Genomic DNA, 23,512 nt, shown 5'->3' with positions numbered 1-23,512 from the left:
CTTCAAAATAGGAAAGTGTTTCCACAATAGTTGCTTTAGTTCCCACCATTTTTCTACTTAAAAATAATTATTTTTAATTTATACTGTATCCCTGCCTTCTCATTGTGTTTTTAAACAACATAGTATAATTACAGGCAAATTCCTAAAGAAATGTGGAAAGGAAATAAAAGCAAACATTCCTATCCTAGATAATTAAGAACAAACCAACTTTTAAAATTATATTTATTTAACATTTTACAGGAATTCATTTCTCATTTGTTTGGTAACTACATCTGTATTAGGAAACTAAATGGTGGCAGGGAAGCTCTCTGGAAATGCCTATGCTGTTAAGTTGTTAAAATGTCCCTAACGTATTTTTGGCCAACGCCAAGTAGCATTCATGTAAGCATTTCCCTGGCACAGTTCAGGAGACTCTGCTGGGAACAATGTGGGTTATTTGGATGCAGCTTCCCTCGTTTGAAGAGCAGTAGAGTTTAATGAACTAGACCATTTCATATCACTTGACTGCAGCTTCACTAAATGGTCTCACAAACACTTAGTTTGCCAATATAAACATTGTCAGCAAGTGAAACTAGACTAATTACCAGTCATTCACAGAGGTAGTCACCCCATCCACTTTACTCATTAATATTGATGCACTGAATTTGTAGACAGTGATGTCTCCCCATTGACTACACAGAGATCTTGCAGTCCAAATTTGCTCTTCTAAACTGCAAACAAGATTTGGTCTCTAAACCAGCCAACACTATCCTTAATCTCATTCTTCTTTTTTATATTCTAGCACCATGATATTTAAGATTTAGGTACTGCAGAAGACAAATAACTCTAAATGCTCACTCTCTCCGACATGTACCATGATCAGCCAATGCAAGCTAACAAGCGAACACATGAACAGATGCAAAGTTTACTTCAGGTTGGTTTGTTTTTTTCCCCTGCTCTACATCAGCTTTTAGTCTACACTCAGAGTTTTAGCATTCTACATTGTATCACCTGCCAGGAAATTAATAGAAGAGGAAACCAAGACCTAACCAAGGCCATTCTCCTGCTATTATTTCTTTATTTCAGCAGCAAGAAAAAGAATACAATACAAAAGCCACTCTCAAGCTTACTCTATCAGAAAACTAGCTTTGTAGTAATCATCCTGTAGCCTCCTGATTGCATGGGTGCTACTATCCACATGCAGTGAGGTGCAAAGTGACTACACTACACACAATGATCAACACTTACTGTGGAAACAAAGGAAAGATGGAAGAAATAAATCCTTTATTCCTTTGTCTTTATACAGTCTTTCAATATGAAAAACTTCCACTATTTCAAAATTCTAGCAGTTATCATAATTGTATCAGCACTACAATTTTCACATAAACTTAACTGGATAGAATGCTAAACTATATGCAATATATTAGCATTGCATATGCTAGACTAAAAGAACAGAATTAAAGGAACAAAACCAGAATAAAATGCTACATCAACAAGGCATGCTCAATCCCGAGCACATACAAAAGCTACTTTACTGACTGGCAGGGTTTCTAAGGTGCCAGATACAAACTAAACAGCACATCTGCTTACTTTCAAAACACTAGCCACAGCTTGATCTAATCTGTCCGTAACAACTTAAAATGGAAATAGAAATGGGTCTCAAATAAATGAATGGTTTGGAATTTCTTCCATTTTACTTTTTGCCATGAGTGACAACTGATTAAGAGAGTCTATTACTACTAAGAGGGCTACTACTACTTTGATCCCTAGAATGTACCATTTATTTCAGTGCAACTACTCAAGGAGTAAAGTTGGTAGAATTTGACCCAGTCTAAAACTGTACATATTAGCTTGCTACTGCATAAGGTTGTAAGAAAGAATTAACTTCTGTTTACCTCATGTTTTTTTGTTTTAATCTTTTCGTATCTTCTATAAATACAGCCAAGCCATACATGTTATTTTTAGTGCTATGTGCAAAAGAGGATTTCTAATATCTTGTCCCCCACTCAATAGCATTTAATGACTATACTCTGTATCAAAGTCACAGTACCCCAAAGTTTTCAAAATATTCAAATAATCAATTATTGAAAAGTTTATAAACATAAAAAAGGAAGATATTTAAGCAGCACAGATATATTTCCAGCTTATAGAAAAAGTATTGTGATTGAAATATTCCCATTCATATGGAAGACTGAGCTTGCAAATTATGAAAGAAAGGTAATATGTGAAATGACCTAAATGTAAGTTCAATAATTTTGTGTATTTTAAACACATTTTTAGATTAGACGTATTTTAAGAATAAATACAAGTTAAAAGAAGTAAGACAAAACACATTTTATGCTGCCTTTGATCTTTAACTTGTAGCCTTATCTCCCAGGTCAGAGGGCACATTATTCAATTTCACCATATTTTGTGTAAAACCACTGTAGCGTTGAAGATGACTTTCAGTACAAATGTCATGGTACTTAAAGCTAAACTGGACCCTAGTTTTTTGAGCTTCTTAATTAAAATCACAGTTTGTAATGGTCTGACAATATTATCTTTATTCTTTCCACTTGAGCAGCAGCAGAATTTTCACAGCATTTATTCAATCAAGCTTAGCAATGTTTCTGCGGCTCACTCTTTTACTTCCTAAAACAGACAACAGGGTTCAGAGCGACTATGCTGTCACTCTATATAAATTTATTCCCTGTGTCAAAGGGAGTAAGCTGGACTGGATGAAATCTAAACTGTTAGGGGAACTGATGTTAAGAAGTAATTCTGAGAAGAGGAGTGAAAAAAAGTGAGAGGAAAAACATTATCAGTTTTTCTTAAAAACAAAACTAAGACCTGCTTGGAATTCTCTATTAATTCTTTGAGACAAATATGCCAGATCCTCTAAGGGTAATATAATTACATTATTCAAATCCCAGTCTATACAAAAAAATCTTCACTCTAATCTATAAAGAGAACAAATGTACCAGTTATACTTTAACTCAGGGAGAAAAAATTCCATGTGCTAAAACTGCAGCTATCAAACTGTAAACAACTAAAAACATTATAATTGAAAGTTTTTCAGATTCAAAGCTGGTATCACCTTGTTTGGTTATTTGTAATAACTATCACACATCACTTAAAGTATTAGAGTTGGTTAGTATTTGCATTAGACTCTAAAGAGACATTCTCTTTTCATAAAAGCAGTTCCTTATTTTTTACTTTTATTAATTGCTTACCATGTCACTCAGTTTCTTTTGTAAAGTGTATTTTGAAATCTGTAAAATGAGAGAGCGCTATTCATTAAGTTGTAGTTACATTTTTTCTGATGACAATGTGCATATTTAGGTATTCTCATACCTAAGATTTAATTGCGTTTATTGCTGATTGAATACAATAATACTGGTTTTGAATTGATGATTACATTATTTCTTTTATTATTAGATTCACTTTACATGATTTCGCATCCATATTTAAGTCATGTAAAAATGCTTTACACTGATTTGTTAGTAGGAGTTTTGAAAAATGCATAAATCCTTGTGTTTTCTGACAGGTATCATAAAAATTATGTGTAAATGGACCACAGTCTGTAAACAAGACTCTTAGAAATAAACAGAGAAGACAACAGAGACAGAAATGAAAGTATTCCCTCAAGTCCTAGAGGAATATAAGTGTGTTCCGTGCTGGGAAAAACATTCTAGTAGATATTCTGGATGGTGGTACACAATGACATGTTGTACCAATCTTGCATACTTTAATAATGCAAGACTGACATCTGAAGTCATTAACACTATTTTTCATATGTCATATAATTTTGACAGAGAATTTTGACTTGCATAATACTTAAGATCACAAGACCTTTAGTCTCTATATCTCTTAGAATGTTTAAAGAAACTGACAATATCTAGGGGGGGAAAGAAAAAAAAAAAAGAAATGTCAAAGAACCCAGTATGTGTAAATCTTATACAGAAAATATTACTTCTAGAAAAACTAAGCCTAGAGAACAATAATTTTAAGGTAGAATTCTGACTCTCTGGATAGAGAGGACTACAGAACCTAATTAGAAATTTCTCACTCTTGTTTTAAGCTGATTTCCAAACAATTTTTCTGGGTCCACAAGTTCATTGTGACCTCCTGCTTCCTCAAGCCACAGCAGAATTTCCTAGATTTGAACTATACTGTTACACAAATGTTTGATCTGAATGTGAACATTAAACATTTAATCTTAAGCTTTTTTGGAAATTTCTGTTTTATCTTACAAAAGTAAGGCCAGAGGAATCTTTCATTACTCTTGCTGTCCACATATTATGTTCAGCAGACTGTGGAGGGATATTCTGCATCATCTGTGCTATGCCATGGTTTGAACAAGGCAACAAAATCCTTACAGCTTTTGCACAGAAGGCCAACCATGGGAGTAAATGTCTTTTGCTCCTAAAATACCTTCAGTGTTAACAAAATGATTAAACAAACAGTCTGATACCAAGTAAATGCATCCCATTATATGAGAATGTTAATAAGAACCAAACATGTTGCAAGATGATGGGTAATAATCCATTATAACCATTTTGTTTTCAATATAACTATTATTCCATGCAGTTTTGGGTAGAAAATAATTAGTTCCTGGCAGTACTTGAAATCTGGCACTGCATTACAATGTTAATTCTCCCTGGGTTGAGTCCCTATTCTTTTAATCTATTTTGAACATATCTGCCTTCTTGGTCTTTAAAAGGAAACCAAATACTAGCTATGTCCCTATGTCTTCCTTTATTTCACATAACTGAATCACAGACACAAGTGCTCCAACACCACGTAATAATATAAAATACAAGACAGAAATAACGTGAAGCAGCACCAGAGTAAATCGTGCGTTTATCTGACAATTTTACTTCTACTGACAAACAGGCATTGGAAAGCCACGGGTTAAGTGGTAAATACAGAAACCTCCTAGTGAAACAAAGGAAAATCATAAAAAACACAGGTAGCACTGTGAGTTGGAAGTCCAAGTGTGAATACGTATTTCTCTTTAGGAGTGCAAACCCACAGTTTCCAGACAGGTGAGAAGTAAGAAGACATGAATAAAAAGAAAGAGGAAGACTACGGAAATGAGAAGGAAACACATTTCACACACTATTTGGACACTTTATTAAGTCTGCAGTTCTTCTGGAGGAAAAGAACTTCAGCTGGAAGGCTAACTTAGTCTTGACACGGAAGACTAAGCGTTAGAAAGTGAGGTGTACATGTACTAGAAAGATTAAATGAGAAGGCCTTAAAGACCCTCTTAACAACTGTTTTCTTACCAGTGAAAAAACATAAATACTTGCATACCAAGGGAAGTTATTTAACAAAAATAATAGTTTACCTGTAATGCTTTTAATGCTTCTTTCAGTCCATCAATTTCCTTTTCTTTTGCTTCTACAGCAAGTTGGTAACTTCCCTTTCAATAAAAACCATACTTCAGGATTTGGGCAGAATATATGCATTTGTTTATCAACAAGAATGTTACAAAAATAAAGTACTACTCCACTATGACAGAGCAATTCATTGATGAAAACAGGTGAAAAATTCAGCTAAATAATTTTAAAACGTACATACATATTGCTATAAAAACCAAATGAAAACACAAAAGTGTATTTTCACCACCTATGACTAGTCAGTAAATTTTAAAGTTTTCTGTTCTGGGAGAGACAAGCCTGACAAAGGCAGAATTAATAAGTTACTTTAGTTTAGAACAAATATACTAAACAACAGAGAAAGCATCAGGTAAATTCCATTTTTTTATCCACTGTAGCAGGATCTTCGCAGAAACAACTTCCTCAACTTTTCCAATCAGCAAAGATTGAACTGTAATCTGCTATCACTAGAATTACTAAATATATGTAAGCACATTTTATATTTTTATATATATGCATGTTAACAAAGTCAAAGGACTTCAGTGGCATTAAATCAGGTGAGAATCTTGGGCAATCAATACAATGGAGAGCAGAATCTAGATATTGGAGAATATGCCAGAGAAAACAAATACATCCATTCAATCACCACTGCATGTTCCATTCATTTCTAACATAGTGCTGGCTGTGCAATTTCCTGAAACCACCTTGATCAGTAAAAGTACATACAATGTAAATTGGAGCAAAAATTGGTCTTTGTATTTAAACTCTGTCCTGACATATTAGAGCTTAATTTATTCCTTCAGTTACTTTGGTATAACATACTGCAAGTACTATTCAATTAAATGGAAATATTTAGAGGAAAAAAAAAATCATCACATAATTTAATTCTGAAAAAGTAGCTGTCACTGAAAATACCAGTCAGTGACTCCTACATAGGTATGTGTGGACAAAAAGGATGTCTTAACAAGAAAAAACTCCAAATACAAGCAAGAAAATAACCACATAATATAAACGTAGCAAATAAAGTTTACTTAGATACACTTTCAAACTAATTTCACCTGCTCACAAATTTCTGTGCAAGTTCTTATGAAACATATAGGATACTCATCAAATCTTAATCACGGGGAAATTTAAGTGAAACAATAAAATCCACATTCAGACATTCATTGGCTTCACTGTTTCAAACAGGCTCCTAGCATACCATTTGCAAAGCCTTTATTTAGAAGAGGAAGCAGGCACTCAGCTTGGTATAAAAACTCACGTAGTTCAGAAAAATCCCAGTATTTTAAGTAGTAAACTTAAAGTATTAAGCTTAAGTATATCTTACTTCAGTTTTGTTCAAGTTCCTTAGGAAGTCAGCTCAGGTAAATCAATAAAAGCCGTATTAAAGTCCAGTTTTACTAAACCAGTTAGAATTGTTATTTTTCACTAGTACATGGAAAAGGCTTATGACAATTTGTCCCAAACCCCCAAAATGAAGTAATTTTGTATAGTTTCAATACTGAACTATCAAAGAACACTTTTTCCCCTAATTGATTTTTAGCATAAGCAGATTTTAAAGTGACATTTCACTAGTAATCAAAGTCCTATAGGCTATAAACAAAAAAACAAATGTAACAAAGGTTATAAAGAAATTTCTTTTGCAAAGGCCATAGCAAGAAAAATAATTTAATTGTAATATACGTAGTTTATACTTAGAACATGTTTGGTAAATTATATGGCATTATCATTTGCTTATGTGCTTCACTGGATGACAAATAACAAATAATTAACATAGTAACATACAGTACCTTTTCTTCTTCCATGGCAAACATCTTTGCCTGTAACTTGATTGTTAGTGTCATAAAAAAAATAAAAAGGAAACAACAAATCAATACAGCACATGGGATTAATTTTATTCACACAACTTGACAAGAAAATGTAGTTATATTACCCTGCATAGTGTACTTTCTGGTTTTTTTTATTTAACTGTTAACTACAGAATCACAAGCAGCAAGTTTGTGAATCACAAATTATTTTTGCAAGAAAGAAAAACCTATTTGCTTGTCGATTTCTTTTTTTGCGTGATAGAATTATGATGCAGCATTAGTGATAAATTCTCCATCACCATGTGCACCAGTTTCAGTTCCTATGACTGTTCTCTGCAAGTACTCTCAGCACGCATATTTGTTGATTACATATTATGGAGAAGAAAAAAAACACAACCCCGATTTGAAAGACTGAAACACACTTTCAAATGCTGAACAGAGTAAGTTATGTGGCAGATCTTTTACCACAGTTTATGAATCCAATCTTACAGAGGACATGTCAACTTAGAGGGAAAAAAACAGAAAATACAAATCAAAAAAGCATTATCTTCTCTAGGAATTTTTGGAAAAATAAAACAGAAAAGTCCCAGCAGGAGTGGTTGACTGGGAAGAACTGTCAAAATACAGGCATTATACTGCGTCTGGAAGAAAGAAAAAGACTTGATTTCTTTGAGCTGCATATTCTATCATTTTCTATGCAACAGAAAATATTTTAATACCAACTGATAACTTGCTATTATGCCATCACATTTTAAGATCTTATTGTCAAAGCTAGAAGGCCTTATTTCGCTACCTGTTTTTTGAAAGCTGCCATAGCTTCTTTGTTTTGTTGGTGCAATGTGTCCGTCTGATGCTGCAGAGTTTCCTGCTCATGCAAAATAATAATAGTGTGTTTTAGATATTATCTTACAGCAAACCATTCATACAGTATTTCAAGAAAAAACTGATTCCTTGTTAAATATTTTTAGAAAGACATGATTGATTAGAACAAAACCTGAAGAATAAAAAGAAACATTTGTTAACTAGTAATAATTTTTTTGGCAAGGGCTTCTCTTTAATTCATAACAGGTAGCAATTCCCACCTCTGGAATTCAGATTTGTTGTTGTTAGGACTTCTACAAGCAACTCTTACCCATCCTTATCAACCTGCAGAAGCAATACAACACCCATTGCCATCTTAAGACAGCATCTTGACATAGTTCCAGGGAGTTATAATAGAATTTAATTTTAATCTCCCTTAAAAAAAATATAAACCCATTAAAAATATAACAACCTGTTATTGTGTTTTTACTTAAATTTTAGTCATTTAACAAACTGCATGAAAGAGCTGAAGGAGGGTAGAAAAGACTAAGCATAAGGTGATACTGTAAGATTTTTATCATCCTACTGTCTGGCTTTACTTTCATCCATAAAAACAAGAAAATGAGTTAAAGATGTACTATTATTTTTAATTTTGTTATTATTTCATATCACAATCTCAGACTAATACTACACTCTGCAAGATGGAAATCTTCAACATCTTTAAGCATCACATACACAGTAGGAAACTGCCCCCCCCCCCCAATCGAGGTGAAGTAGTACAGAAGATATGTTTGTAAGATCAGGTTTTTTCAAGTTCTAGACAATAAAAAAATATTAGGTAAAGGTACTCAAGGGGCTCAGTCCTTGAACATCTCAAAATATAGATGAGTGTTTAGCTAAGAAATATTAGTGTGAAGTAGGAAACAATTAACTAATGACTGCACAGAAATAAATATAAATTAGAGACTATTAAAAAGGACTGGGAGAAAATAAATTGATCATTTGTTTCACACACAAGAAGTCTAATTTATTCTCCTGCCTTAATTGAGAAATTGAGTTTTTCAGACATAAAGCCCATTCCAAAACTGCAACTTTCCCCAGCAAATTGGTGTTGCTTTCAAGTTCCACAATGGAGAGCTGTTGCCTTTTGATACAAGACAAGAATCTGCGGAGATAAGGTATTTTATATTCATGTACATACTCATTAATTCCCTGTAAGATACATAGAGAAACATTTGATTTGCATCTAACAAACAATACATACTACATGAAGTGATATTAAAAAATGTGAAAACAAAAATCTTGAGAAATGTTTCCCTCAAGTTGTCAGTTAGAACTGTGTTCAAAGACACAGGTTTTCTGGTAGGAAAAGGGCATACCATGTATGCTACAGAGACAAGAAATAGTACTGGAGTGACAGCAAATCAACTATTCCCAGTGGAGTATTCCTACTCACCACAGGAATAATATTTTATATCCACAGTATGGTCAAATTAAGATGACACTTCTTCAGATTATAGGATTTCAAGCCAATATTATATACTAATTTATGTAGATATAAGTTTAGTCCTTCAGTCATCATTTACATGGTTTTGTGATTGATGTAATTGATAAATGCAAAAAAGCATTACTGAGGTAATACCACGTTACTGAGGGAATACCACAGTCTTCCTTGTACTGTATATTCAAGTGATGTATTTTACTCTAAAAAAAGAGACTGGGAAGTTTCTACAAATATTCATTTCCTAACAGGCCTCACAGCTGAGACTATTTAATAAAAGTGATTATATATCAGAGATTCAGTTTTGGAATAAATTTTCCATACATACCATAGGTGCAGGGAGAGTAAAGAATAATATTACTACTTAAAAATCACTTATGATATTGTGATGTTACAATAAGTATACGGAGTATACTCACTAGACTTAAAGGAATATTTTCTCCAGTTATTCTGTTTTCCCTACTCTAGCTTACTTTTTTTTCTAAGAGCAGCAACAGTATTCATAAGAGTTAGACAAAGATTTGCTTTAAAATTGTAATACTAAACCAGAAACTTAGCTCAAGTCATGTCTTTATTTTAAACTAGTTTGCTAAATTTAAGGTAAAATAAAATATATACTGAATCACAGAAATGTTAACTGAAAGGGATATCTCTGAAGGAAAAAAAAATAACAGAATCTTTGATAAGCGAGGGGAAGCTGTCTACTTACTGAACTACTATTGAGGTCAATATGATTCTTCATTCAGAAACCATCAGGTCACAAATTCAATTTAAACTCCATACTTCGCATTTTCATCTTACTTGAATCTCCAGAAAGCTCATATTAGCTTCTTCCTTTGAAGTTCCAGAGCTCTACGTATGTGCTCACATCAAGTTCCTAAAATCTACAACTCATTGTTTACATTAGGTTTGCCATGTGCCAATGGTAAATGCAAAGTAAGGAGAAAGAGAGAGTGCACCTAACTTCCTGTAAGTCCCATCTTAAATTGCTGTTAAGGTCCCAGAATGAATGGAAATCATCCCTTTCGAACCCAGATTATTAAGAACTGCAATGCCAGGTTAAGAAAAGCAAAGAAGGGTTACAAATTGCAAGCACTGTTGCTTTTACAAATATAAAATGTTTCCTGTTTCTGTGTGCACATATATATCTTTCAGGAAAAAAGCACATAGTTAGGATTATTAATTTAAGATGGTTAGGATGAACTCCAAGATGAAATAGTCTTCCTTTACTACAAAGATGTTAAATATTCAAGATCAAGGATAGAGCTGAAATTATTGTTTTTTCTGTGATCGTAAAATATACAGAGTGAAGCCTTTTATCTTGTGACCTAGTGACAGGGGTCATAGGTTTGATTGTATTAGAGAAGGGAATGGATTTCCTATGAAAGCATACCCTCAAGAGCCCTAACCCTAAGAAGAATGTTAAGACTTATTTTACTCAAAACTTCATTTTAAAGCATTTAAAAGCTGACAAACCACTTTTGAGTATGTCTAACATAAGTTTCTGTTTAAAACAATTTTTTTGAAAAATTCTCATCCCCAAAACATTGCTAGTGAAGTGGTTTGTACAACTGCACTGGTACGTGCACTTGCCAAAGCCAAGCGTAATACAGAGAAGCTGCTGTGTAGCTTCCCCCATGCTAACATGTCAACATGCCTCACGTTAAGCTAAATGTCTTATCGCTTCAATATTTACATCCATTTTGACTAAAGATTTCCAGTCATGCCAAATATTATGATGGTACTCTTTTGTTAATCAGATTTCTAGGTTGGGTGCATTCCAAATCAATATAAAAACTACAGAAGTTCATGACTAGACAGTAAACAATTGGCTACCACATTCTACTATTAGAAATGACAATAGCCTTAAAAAGAGGAATTGTACCAAATCACAATCCATATTAATATTACAATAAAATTAAATCCCTACAGTTAAAACACACAAACCATGTAGGAAAGTTACCTTCTGCCATTCAAGTTCCTGTTTCTCCACAACAATTTTACTTATTTGATCTTCATAATTAATCTCTGTTTCCTAGTTTAAATAAAAGAAAAATTTTAAAAATTTACATAAGACAGTACCTGCAAATCAAACACCAACATAATTTGTGTATTCATACTCTTCTTCCTTTACTGTTTGGTACACAGAATAATATATGCCTACACACTGCACAGCAAAAAAGGAAACAAAAGATGTCTGTATATGGTAAAATAGCAGAGCAGTTCAGCTGTTTTGGTCAGAAAATTTGCAGAATAAATAACTTAGATTGAAATGCATAGCAGAAGATCAGGAGCTAGGATTATAGCTCTTTTAATTATCAGGAACAGTTCCCACTTTATATATATTCTCTTCTGCGTCTTACAACAAAACCACACTCAAAGGGAATAAACCAGACTTGACTTCACAGTTGGAAAATGACTGAATATTCTGATGAACCAAGTCAAAATACTGTGATGAAGCAAGCTGCAGTAAGTGCTTCAAGAATCAACTGTTAGTCAGTGATACAGATAATCACGGTTAATGAGTCAGAATCTTTGGGACATCTTAATTATACAACTCAAAGCACATGAATCTTTATTCTTTTTGACATCTCCCAGGACAACTGAAAGTTTGTGTCAGCAAGTACTTCTGTTATTAGGAAAAAGTTAAATATTTATCATAACCTTCAGTGCCAAGAAGCCTCCTGACCTACCAGATGAGAGTAAGAAGCTGAACAGAAGGACAATCAACAGCTATTTTTGATAAGATGAGCTACCTGAAAATCTGAGAAGCCTAAAGTTTCCTTCACAGTCCAGAAGACAGACTAGTAACAGGAAGGTGGACTACATCTCCTGTTCTTGCAGAAGCACTCTGTCAAGAATCAAACTATTACTGTGATAATAAATGAGACTTACCTGATGATAATCACAGATTGCTAAAAATTCATGGGAATTTTCCTGAAATATTCTGGTATTAAAGTCAAAGTTTCCTAACTGGAATCAGCTTCCCTTTTGAGCCAAATTGTCATGAGCACTGGCCTTCCTTTACAAAAACAATACTCAAAGGAACAACAGGTTCCCCTATCAAAGATTCATGACTTCTTGCAAGAACAGTAGTTAGGCTTTTGATGTATATCATAAGCAATTCACTGCTGTCCTGTTATTGCATATAGTCAAAATAATGAAGACCTACAGAGCTACGCTAATGAGTTGTTCTGAGCTTCAGAAGGCTAATTTCCTGCCTTTTCTCTGCACACTGATAATCACCTTGAAAAGGTGACCACATTAAGGTAAGGTTGACTTCTCCTTGATGAACTGGTGCACTAGTAACATTTATTGAGGTCTCATGTTGGACACACTCCAACAAGGGCCAAACTGTGCGAGGGTAAAAGCGTACTCTCAATGCCTGAACTGTGTTCTCTGAATTACTGCAAATTGATATTTTATACGCACCTTTATGCTTTTTTGAGTTCAACTTTCCTACTCCGGTTTAAAACCTGTATTCTAAATTGACGAAAAAATAAGCACTCTTGAAACGACTCACACCTCAACAGCCCAGACTACTGCAAAAGAAGTGCCTATAATCCTTAGGGAAACAGTGACAACTCAAAAAAGCTGGTTATGGATCTTGCTAGTAAGATTAAATTACTACATTAAAAGCAGGCCTCAAAAAGATTATTCTCTTGATATTGTGTTTTAAGTAAAATTCTACTGAATTGCAATACCATGAACAACTATTACTTATCATGAGAGAGAAAAAAGAATCACCTCTGGACGAAGTAATAAATTTTCTGAACAGTGAAAGAGCAAGCTGAAGGTCTTCCTCCTTCCACTGTGAAGCACACGATGCAAATGTTTTGGCTACAAAGAATAAAGTATGCTGCATTTTAAGAAATGTAATTATTCCCTAAACCCAGTACAAATGAGGGTTCCAAGTTTTTGATACAAGGATATTTACAACGCTTCAACAACTTGTGCAAAACTGTTTCAAAAGAAGATTTCGCAACCCCTTCTCACTTAGTTTAACGTTTGATCCATAGTCCCACTGTGGAGAGAGAGAGAGATATGTTTTTTATATATATATAAAACATATGTAACACACACACACATATATATATATATATAAAAAACAAAATATGACCTAAGGTGATTTAAAATATGTTTTTGACATTGACATCTTTTATAGGTTTTAGGATCAAAACCAACTTGCTTGATTAACAGACAGTTTACAGACACATGTGTGGACAGAAGTAACACACACTTCTATCCATGGGAGGCTATTCCTAAGCATTTCAAGAGTTACTTGTGGGATCTAAAAATGTGCCTCAAGACTCACATGAATTTTACATATAAAATATTGAACATACATTTAAAATTAAAATCTGGCTCTCAGAGAACTTTTGCTTCTCTGATACGTACCAGTGGAATACAGATGGAGAAGAGACCTGAAGTTTTCATATGCCTTATGTTAAAACAAAAATAAAAAAAAAAAAAGACAATTCAGAGAATTGAAAAGATTATCAATGATTCCCAGTTCTGCTTTAACAAATGGTACTTTGGAGTTGCAATGAATTTGTTTTCTGACACTAATCTATAAGAACTGAAAGAAAATACCTAAAACCCTAAGTTCCCTGGAATGATAAAAACAAACGAGGTTGACTTACAGCTTCTTATAGAAGTGTAATCTTAAGTAACTTATGCCATTAAGCAGCAAATGCTATTAAAATGATATGTTATTAGCAAAAGCCTTGTTCAAAATTGTAAGAAGTAAGGCTTATAAGATCTGATCCTTAAACAGGCCATGTAAATTATTCCTAAACTACTCAAAATGCACCGCAGTAGTATTCTTCCCTAAGTCCAGACTACATTATTTCCACCACTCGCTCCCCTGTACAGGTGCTAGCATATGTAAGGGTATTTCAGAGACAAACCAGAATTTTGATCCAATGCACAACTAAACAGGGAGAAGGAGGTGGCCAGTTATGCCATGGATCAGATTGAGCCTTGGGGAACCCAAGAATCTGTACCAATGCAACAGAAGCAACAGTAACGTGTCGCGGCAGGAGATGTAGCATGGACTTAGATCAACATAATGGACAGTAAAAATGCCCCCAGAATACTTGAAGTGCCTGCACAATTGAGTCCTAATAGGCTTTTTCATAACATGCTAGTTAATTTTTCAAGTATACATGTTGAAAACATGCAAGCTAATCACACTGATTACTGCATTTCTTCAGCTTCTATGCATATAACTGTCTCTCTTCTTCGTAAACTCATCTAGTTTGGTGTATTTGTTATAAATTGAACTGAGAATGACAATTACATGATAAAAATGTTCTCATGTGAAATTGCTAACAATAAGCCTTATCCATCGTTTTTAGTTTGTTCAAAGGACACTTATAGTTTACTCACTTTGAATTGAAAGCTTTTAAAACTTGTGTTAAGCACTTTTTTTTTTTTTAGAAGTTCCACCAGCTGTTTAATAAGACAAAAACATTTTTGTTATACTTAGGAGAATAATATTGTATATAACTTTGATGAGGTATCAAAAAACCACAAAACCTTAAAAGTGTTCTTTTTTTATTAGATGCCTTAGGACTACATGGATTTAAGTGTTTTTATAAAAAAGACTACCATAACAATAAAAGAAGAGTAATTTGATGGTTTATTTACTCGTTATAACCTTTAGAAAGTGTCAAGCCTTCTTTAAAGTGTTTGCTTCAGGCTGTAGTTTTACAAGATGGGCTGTGGATTGGTCAAGCCCCCTCGATTCTTGACCCTGAACAGATTTAGGAACAGTACAGCTGGCTCATGTCCAAGCAGCCAAAACTGCTGCTAGGTAGTTTTATTATCTTTTTCAAACTCATAATCTACCTCCTACAAAATTGCACATCCAATTTCTCATGCAGGTCAATCAAGTAGTACTCACAGAAACTACAGTTTCTCATTCTTTAATACTATTATTAGAATACCCTTCATGAACTAAATGGTCCAGTACAACTTTTAGTAGACCACATGGATATCCTTCTTAAGTTCTGTTCCCAGGACAAATGTTAAAGGGAGAGAAAATATTTATAACAGCTTTATTCTAATTTTAGTTCCTGATACATTTTTGGATCCTAACAGTTACACTGTTAACCAAAACCTTTAGTAACCATATATTTGGAATTTATTCTCAAAAACTTTCCATTCTCAGAAGCGGAGAAATAGAAGCATACACCAACCACCTCCTTTCCTCTGGAAATCTTTCAGTGCACTGTCCTTGATTCCACTGCACAGACTGCAATTGCTCTAAATTCCATCTATTTAAATATATCCCTTTAAATGCTTATAATGCTCTTCTCTCCAACTTCAAGTAATCAGTTCCGAATCAAAAGCCACATTATTTGCTAACACAGAAGTTATAAGCTAACACACTGCTTACTGACTTGAAAAACAATGTTGTGTCTGTTACAGTCATGAGATCCATAAACTTCAGTACTGCTTATTCTTTTATATCTACACACTTACTTTCCCTCCCCCGCCTTTTTTTAATGTTCAGCTTTCCTTGTTTCTTCCATTTTGCTAAAAAGCACCCAAATTTACACCTAGGCAGAAAATCCACTTACAAGACTGTTAGGATTTTTTGTTCTGTTTCCCTGCAGCCTGTGTTAGTGGTGTCCTGTTTGCCAACTTCCAGGTAACAAACACCCACATTTCTATTCTGTGTTATTTTATCAGTTTCTCCCCCCACCCTTAACCTTCCTCTATTTAATCTATCCTTTAAGAAAATCAAGCTCACCATTTTTATGTTTGTTAGCAGTTAGAATTGCTCCTTGCAATAAGCCTCACCAAAGTCTTTCGTTTCCCTAGCATCCTCTTTATTTCTAGAAAATGTTTCTGCTGTATTTTCTAAAATAGTAGTTGTCCTTCTCATAACTAGAAACTTCAAAATACAATATTAAACCATTTATTTCTTACACGATTCTATACTTATCCTGTGCAACAGCTTGAGGACAACTTAAAAGCAAGTTCTTTTTCATCTAAGAAAAAATTAAAATCTTTGTTTCTGCAACAGTTTCATTCAGTCTCACATCTTTGGTCACTCTGGGTTGTTTCCACAGAGCTGCCTATATAGCTACAGCAGGTGCCTCTGGTGCACTTAAACATTTCTGCTATTCTACACATCTGAAGGTGGTCCTTCTCCTAGAGAACACACCTCCAACAAGGTTTAGCTTTTGGTGTACTGTAATGTTTCTGGGGTTTTTTAGGTCTAGCTATAGCACAACCAATATGACTGTTCTGATCATAACTGGCATGTCTACCAATACTGTAATACCACCAATAACTCGAGTTTAGTCCTGCTTTGCTCCTTCTGATAAGTAAGTTTACGGTTTCATCAACTTTCTTCACTTAATATCTCAAAAAACAACTTGCCTTTTGGGCCCAAGTGACATTTCCAAATACTAACCTTATACTGCTTAACTTAAACTTTCATCTCTATACTGAACTCCACTTGCCCATCTTATCTGTGAAACACTGCTAAATAGATGAGTTATCTCTGTACAAGTATGTACATCTCTTCCATTCTGGAAAAAGTTTTCCATTCTGAAAAAAAGTGCTATATGGTGCTACGCTATGCAGTGCAAACCCCTTCATAGTTGCCAGAAAGCAGAAGTACATTTTAGGAATGGGAGAGAGTAGTTAGGGGTGAGCAAAGCTCATTCATGTCCTCCCTCTAAGAAAACCTAGAAATAGGCTACTGTGCTGAAGAGCTTGGATTAGAATAGCCAAAGCCGTAGCAAAGGTAGAATAAGAGGAATTGAGATAAATTTGCTCCAGGAAGAGCACATACAGCTCTGCAGTACTAGGGTGAGCTACAGCTTCTGAGAACAGCAACCAGAAAAAGCTCAAGGTGAGGTGTTGTGAGCACCATAACATCTGCATCATGACAACAGACATAATTCAGGATTTGTCTCTTTTAGCAAATAAGTAAATATCCTTCTTGTGTTTTCTTTCTCAGTGACTGCTCACTGGCCATCAGCATGAAAATGGGTAAGCACAAAAAGGAGGTCTAATTTATATCAAAACAAAAGAAGGCAGAACAGAAGACAACGGACAGAAACTAGGAAAAACAGGGAAAAGAAAGAGGGAAAAAGAGCATTAGTGGCAGGGAAGGAACTAGAGCCTGTAACAGCAAAATGATAGGACAAATGAGTGGACAGTCCTGTCCACATCATGGAACTGATTCCAGAAGTCTTCAGACCCCGCATTCCTGCACCGTGAGCATAGATATGAAATTGCTGTGAGCACATGTATGAAATTCCCTGGCAAGTTAGACATCTCATCCCCACTTCTGGTGGCTGATTCTAATACCACCTGCTATGTCAACATACTCCTTTGGCTCAAGCAAGAGAATTTTTACATAGTGTTTGACAGTAAACAGTAGAATGGTAAACTACCAATAACAAGTCAGTATGGCTTCAATTTACAAAATTTGGGGGGGGGTGTGTGTCCAGGATTCTAAAATAAATTACATAAAATATATTAAAATATTTATTTGAATATAGAAATGTTTAATACAACATAGTTTTCTTTTATGGTAAAGAAAAATTACCTTGTGAGAAATGTGAGAAAATTTGAGAACTGGAAAAACGTTTCTTAAAAAGTATTTTAGTTAAAAGATAAGCACTACCGAGTAATATTTGTATCATAACTGACCAAAAAGAGCTAAATTTATTCTCTGTAATTTTTACTAAAGAGAAGAATATAAAATCTAATAAACTCAAGGCACAAATGACAGAATCTATAGTATTAGCTAGACTTTGTGATGTCTCAGTTAACACCAGAAGGAGCCTCAACAGGTGCTTGCTTTCAGATATGGAAATAGATCACTGAAACTTGTCCTTTGCACCAAAGAAAAACATTTGTAAAATTTTAAAAACCAACACTAAGATTTATTTTTCTTGTGTTCAGCTAATCTACACCTACACTGCTTCAACTGTTACTAAAAATACCATATCTTGAGGGTATTAGAATACATTTCTATGGAAGAAAGGATGAATTTCATTGATTTTTTTATGGTTATATGCTTTTCTGGCTAAGGATTTTTTTTTTGTATGTAGGACAAGAAAGAAAAATAATTCAATACACAATATATGTGCTTTCTTGTCCTTGTAAACATTATCCTCAAACCTAATGTCAGTTGTCCTTACGTATTGTACTTCAGGAAGCATTAAAGACTTCCAATTTGACCTACTATGCCGCAACTTTTTACTGTGAAAATCAATTATATTTATCCCTTAAGAAAAGGATCATCTCTTATTACTCAACAAAATTAACTGAGCTGATTGCAGAGCAAGGCTGACAGACTTTGGAACAAAAAGAATAGAATACCCACCACAAAAGAATGATTGACCTGAGACGGGCTTGACGAGTGGGAAAGCTAAACTGGCAAAAAAAAAAAGGACATTCAAACTCCATATTGGAGTGTGATGTAATCCCTGGGGGGTGGGTGAAAGTAATATAATTTTTTGTAGCTTCTAATTACATACATGTTCATATTAAGAACAAAGACTCTATGAACAGCCAAAGGAATAAAGTAAACCTGTATCAAGTATAATAATTTAAGCAATGTATTCTTCAGAATAAACATGCACAGCTACTCTTAACTGGGATTTCATCTGTAAATTGCTCACTTACAAGCAATTCCTCTAAATTATTTTCCTTTTCAGAGTTTAACAACAGGTATATGTTTAACCAGGAAAAGTGAAAAACAGAATGATGCTTTGAAATAACTCAATGCATTTATTTAAATAAGCACACTCAGAAAAATGGAATTTCTACTTTAAAATAGTATCTTATGGTATCAAGTATGGACAGTATCAAGTAAATATATTTAATTGTTTTAAGAGTTTAATTTTTATCTATCTAGCTTCGCACAGATAATTTCATCTGCAAATTTATTTTTATTAATTTCACTTTATAATGCAATACAACCAACCAATTCAAGGCAGTTTGCTAAACTCAAAAAACATGATAGCTCCTCTCTTGAAGAGACTCCTATCTAAGTGACAAGCAATACCAACAATGGCAAGAGAAGCAAAGAGAGGTAAAATATCTAAGGTCCAGCTAAAGGTCAAAGACAAAATTGGGAGTAAAATCACTATACTTGGCTACACTGCCTCCATTGGGCTATCAATCTGCTGTGAGCCTCACAAGCAACCTGGAAAGGAAGTGGCAAAATTAATATGAATCCAGCAGAACTTTAACTTTTAGTTCACTTTCTTATGCAGCAGATGACACAGACACAGTTTAAGTTAGCGTGTTTTGTTCATGTCCATGGAAAAACTACCATGGTGCAAGACAAGCACTGTAATTCTCCGAGTTCGCACTATATTTTAGTCTACGCACTACCTTTTTCTCAGGGCTGATTACAAATTTACAGAATAACCTCATGTTAGTTGAATTTGTAAAAGATTCATAGCTAAAATCAGAAGAGGATTTTGTAGCTTTTTTTTAAAAAAAAGGAAAGCAAAAATATCCATACTTAAAAAATTAATGGCACTATGCATGGCCATGTTATTCTATAACCCTTGCTTGTTCAAAATATTAATGTTTTATATTCCAAATTTCAAACATATTAAGCAAGCAGCCCTAAATTGATTGTTAAAGCAAAGCAAATAACAAAAATGCATTCAGGGATAGTTTAAGACTTCAAATTGACTAGCTGTAAAATGCTTAATTTATTTTTAAACTTAAATTACTAACTATATATTTACCTGTTAGAAATTTTTTTTTTTTTTTTTTTTTTTTTTAGGGTGAAGGAAGGCACAGATATTTTAGAAAGTTAGGGTCATGTCTTAACTGTTAGCTCTTGGCATTAGCATCTATTTTGAAACTAAAAATACCTTTAAGCCAAAAAATTTCTCACCCTCCTGAGGCAACCTTTTATAAAATCACAATCACTTTCTCTTGTAGTATAGCAGACACAAAACAGACAAACAGACCGAAAAAATCCCAAAAGATGAAACTCCATGGCACTCTGTAAACATTTTAGACTCTGACCAAGTGCATTAAAAATGCAAAGTCAAGTTCACAATGTAAATGGAATTCAGCTAACAGATCTTATAAGATACACTCCAAGTATTATTATAAAATTAAATTCTTCAGTCTTTGATTTTTAATACAAAGATAGTTAGACTAGACTAAACCCTACCATTGTAACAAAAGTCTAGGGATCAGACCATGGTGAATTTCAACAATACCGCACCAAGAAAGCAGGATCATGCAGATGTTTTCTCGGCTTTTTTTTTTTTTTTTTTACAGCAGTCATTCTTTTGTTTATGGTTTTAAGGAGAGGATTATAGCATTTAACTTAGATCAAAATAAGCATAAATCAAGCATGTCATCAATACTAATATTTTAAAATTAATAATACACATCTTTTGAACAGGTCAAATTTATCAAATGCAGAAAGATATAGTTTAGGTCTTTCAAAAAATATAACAGTTCAGAAATGCTAAGGGGAGAAACAGAAGCAGATGTTTACACATATACAACTGAAAAAGTAACCACAGGAAAATATAGCTAGCTGCCTTCAACAGTGCAGAAACAATTTTACCTTAGTACAAGATGATTCAACTCGTATTTCAAAAACAAAACACCCACCCTCCCTACCAACACTCAATATGCTATTACTGTAGGGCTCTAGCTTAATAGTTCAGGAATTTAAAAATGATGAAATAAAGTGGATTTGACTATCATAGTAGCTCTTTGCCCTCTCAGGTAATTCTGAAAAGCACAAGTAAACCAACAAAAATAAGTCAAAATCACTGCTTTTCTGGCAAATGGTAAATCAATCTATGAAATGAGAAAGACTTATGGACTTGGCAATGACTCGGATTCTCTTTCTTTCCTTTTCATATCAAAGAGCTACAGTGAAATACAAAAACGTAATGTAGAACATTTTTGTCAATAGCCTGGTGATCAACTGTAGCAACTTTGTACATTATTACAGGAAAGCCAAATTCAATCCCATGCAACCCTGTTGTCTTTGTGCTGTGTACAGAGAAATCTCTAATCAAGACACTGCCTAAACCCATGAATATTTTTAAACAAAATCTGGGTTGGTGAATTACTTAAAACACAGCATAAAGTTTACCCACACTTATGCAGCATTTTCTATGATTACATACAGGCAGACAGAAATAAGACAAAGAAATGCTAAAAAACAATATAAGCACATTTACCCTTCTTATACGCAGTTCTTCTATTGCCTCCAATAAACTTGTTTTGAAGTCTAACAGTTGAATGGAAAGTAATGTCTCTGATGGACTTTGAAGAGTAGAGTGAAGTGCCTGTGCTTTAAAGTCTTCATCCATTCTTCAAACTTGTTTCTGCAAAATAAAGATGTGTACTTCCTCTCCAGTTTATCTTTAAGAGAATATTCAAACTGCAAAACTTGCAAATGTGGAAGCAAATTATTTTTGCAAAGAGTAAAACTACTAATGGTAGTCATTATGCAATTAACAATATTTTCATTATAAATTAGTGTGCAATATTGTAAAACAAAACAAACAGCTTTATCATTAATTCACCACATTAATGTGTTTTTCCTCTTTATTTTTAGCTTGGTTTTAGTTTTCAAAAAAGACTGTGATGCGCATAAAAAAAGAAGTAATACAGGGTTTTTTTTCCAGAGCTACTGCAACTAACACATCAGGCCATGAAAAAGTAACTGCCTACCTTCAAGATTTCAAAAATCACAAGACAGGCTCAATTTTAAAGGAGACCTTCAGATTGGCTTGAAATTACGAACTAAAGGTAATATTCACAGTTTCTGCTTCTGAATTTTAAAAAGAAAACTTCTTGGTTCTGTTCCCACAGGATTAAGTATCAAAATGTTGTACTCAAAGCTAGCTGCATCAACTGTTGTCAAGCAAGGAGTTCTGCTAACGTAACACCCACGTATGTCTGTTAGTTACATCAGAGATGATTACAACACTTAGCATTTGATTTACAAAAACATAACTGTACATATTTCAGCTGTACTTCCCAGATTTTTTTTTCTTTTTTTTTTTAATACTTAGGCTGAATTTCTACCAGTCCACTAGAACACATAATGCTATCCCTTCCCAGAGACACGCCATGTGCATTTCTGGACTAAGAATCAAAGGTGGGGTAGAGCACAGGAGTTACAACCTGCCTGGCCACTGCCGCAGAACCCTTAGGAAGGAATTCCTGCAGGAAGAACAGAGACCTGGTCTGTATCACGGGGCCATAACAACCACAAATCAGGGCTCAACACTTTTTCTGCTGTTGTCTAAATAAACCACTAACATAGATCAAATTTAAGCTGCTTGGTCACGGATAATAGATTGTTTCCCTGCTTAGTTGCCCCACTGCAAAAGTTACTCTAACGTACTGAAATCATGGTTTTGCTAAAAACAGGAAAATCAGGCTCTTTTTTGTCTTCCATCTTAAAGCATATGCCTAATAGTGAACTGTTCGATATGAAATATTTATATAAGTTCTTTTGTCAGTGTCAAAATGTGTATGTTTGCAGGACTTTTGAGGAGGCAGCGAACAGAAATCTGAGTAGGAACCATGTACAAACATGCACCGCTTCAGGCAACAAATCTGTTGTGTCAATGTGCCAACATGAATCAGGCATTGTGCAGCCAATCTGCATACATTTTAGACACAGTTTAGGCCCAGTTTTTTGTGTCCGTCTGTGTCATGTGTCCCCCTGCTCCCCAAAGTAAAGCATTAGAATAAACAACCACTTTTTTTTTAGCCAAGGAATTTAGAATTGATGAAGTCAGACCCTTCCAAAAGCACATTAAAAAGTTTGTTTCTTTCACCCTAGTTTTCAAAATTGTTTCCCTACTAATAGATGTTGTACCACTAATTCATGAAGCACTGCTACAAACAAAAGTTTTGATATCATATCAAGTATTAGGAGGTCATCATAGCTACAAAACTAATAAAAATGCTAATATGCTTAATAGGTTAGGCACAGAGCCATTTGATTCCACTTTTAATCATGCTATATTCTCATCTGAAGGATAAGATTTTGCAAATATAACGTTAAGGCATGA

At 34.1% G+C, this 23,512-nt stretch overlaps 1 protein-coding gene across 1 annotated transcript in view; it reads right to left on the bottom strand.

Moving 5' to 3' along the window:
• The window catches only part of CCDC73 (coiled-coil domain containing 73), a gene marked incomplete at both ends in the record, with an annotated part of 57,072 nt that extends 35,279 nt beyond the window's left edge, over window positions 1-21,793 (bottom strand). Inside the window, 6 exons of the mRNA XM_082000191.1 lie at window positions 3,192-3,230; window positions 5,312-5,386; window positions 7,133-7,168; window positions 7,944-8,015; window positions 11,416-11,487; window positions 21,662-21,793. Of these exons, the coding sequence (XP_081856317.1) occupies window positions 3,192-3,230; window positions 5,312-5,386; window positions 7,133-7,168; window positions 7,944-8,015; window positions 11,416-11,487; window positions 21,662-21,793 (426 nt within the window). The remainder of the gene's footprint in view (window positions 1-3,191; window positions 3,231-5,311; window positions 5,387-7,132; window positions 7,169-7,943; window positions 8,016-11,415; window positions 11,488-21,661) is intronic.
• Window positions 21,794-23,512: the final 1,719 nt, after the last annotated feature.

Source organism: Phaethon aethereus, assembly GCF_964289735.1.
Source record: "Phaethon aethereus genome assembly, chromosome: 5".
Classification (NCBI taxonomy): Eukaryota; Metazoa; Chordata; class Aves; order Phaethontiformes; family Phaethontidae; genus Phaethon; species Phaethon aethereus.
The sequence above is the reverse complement of the archived record's forward strand: the minus strand, read 5'-3'. Positions and strand labels throughout refer to the sequence as shown.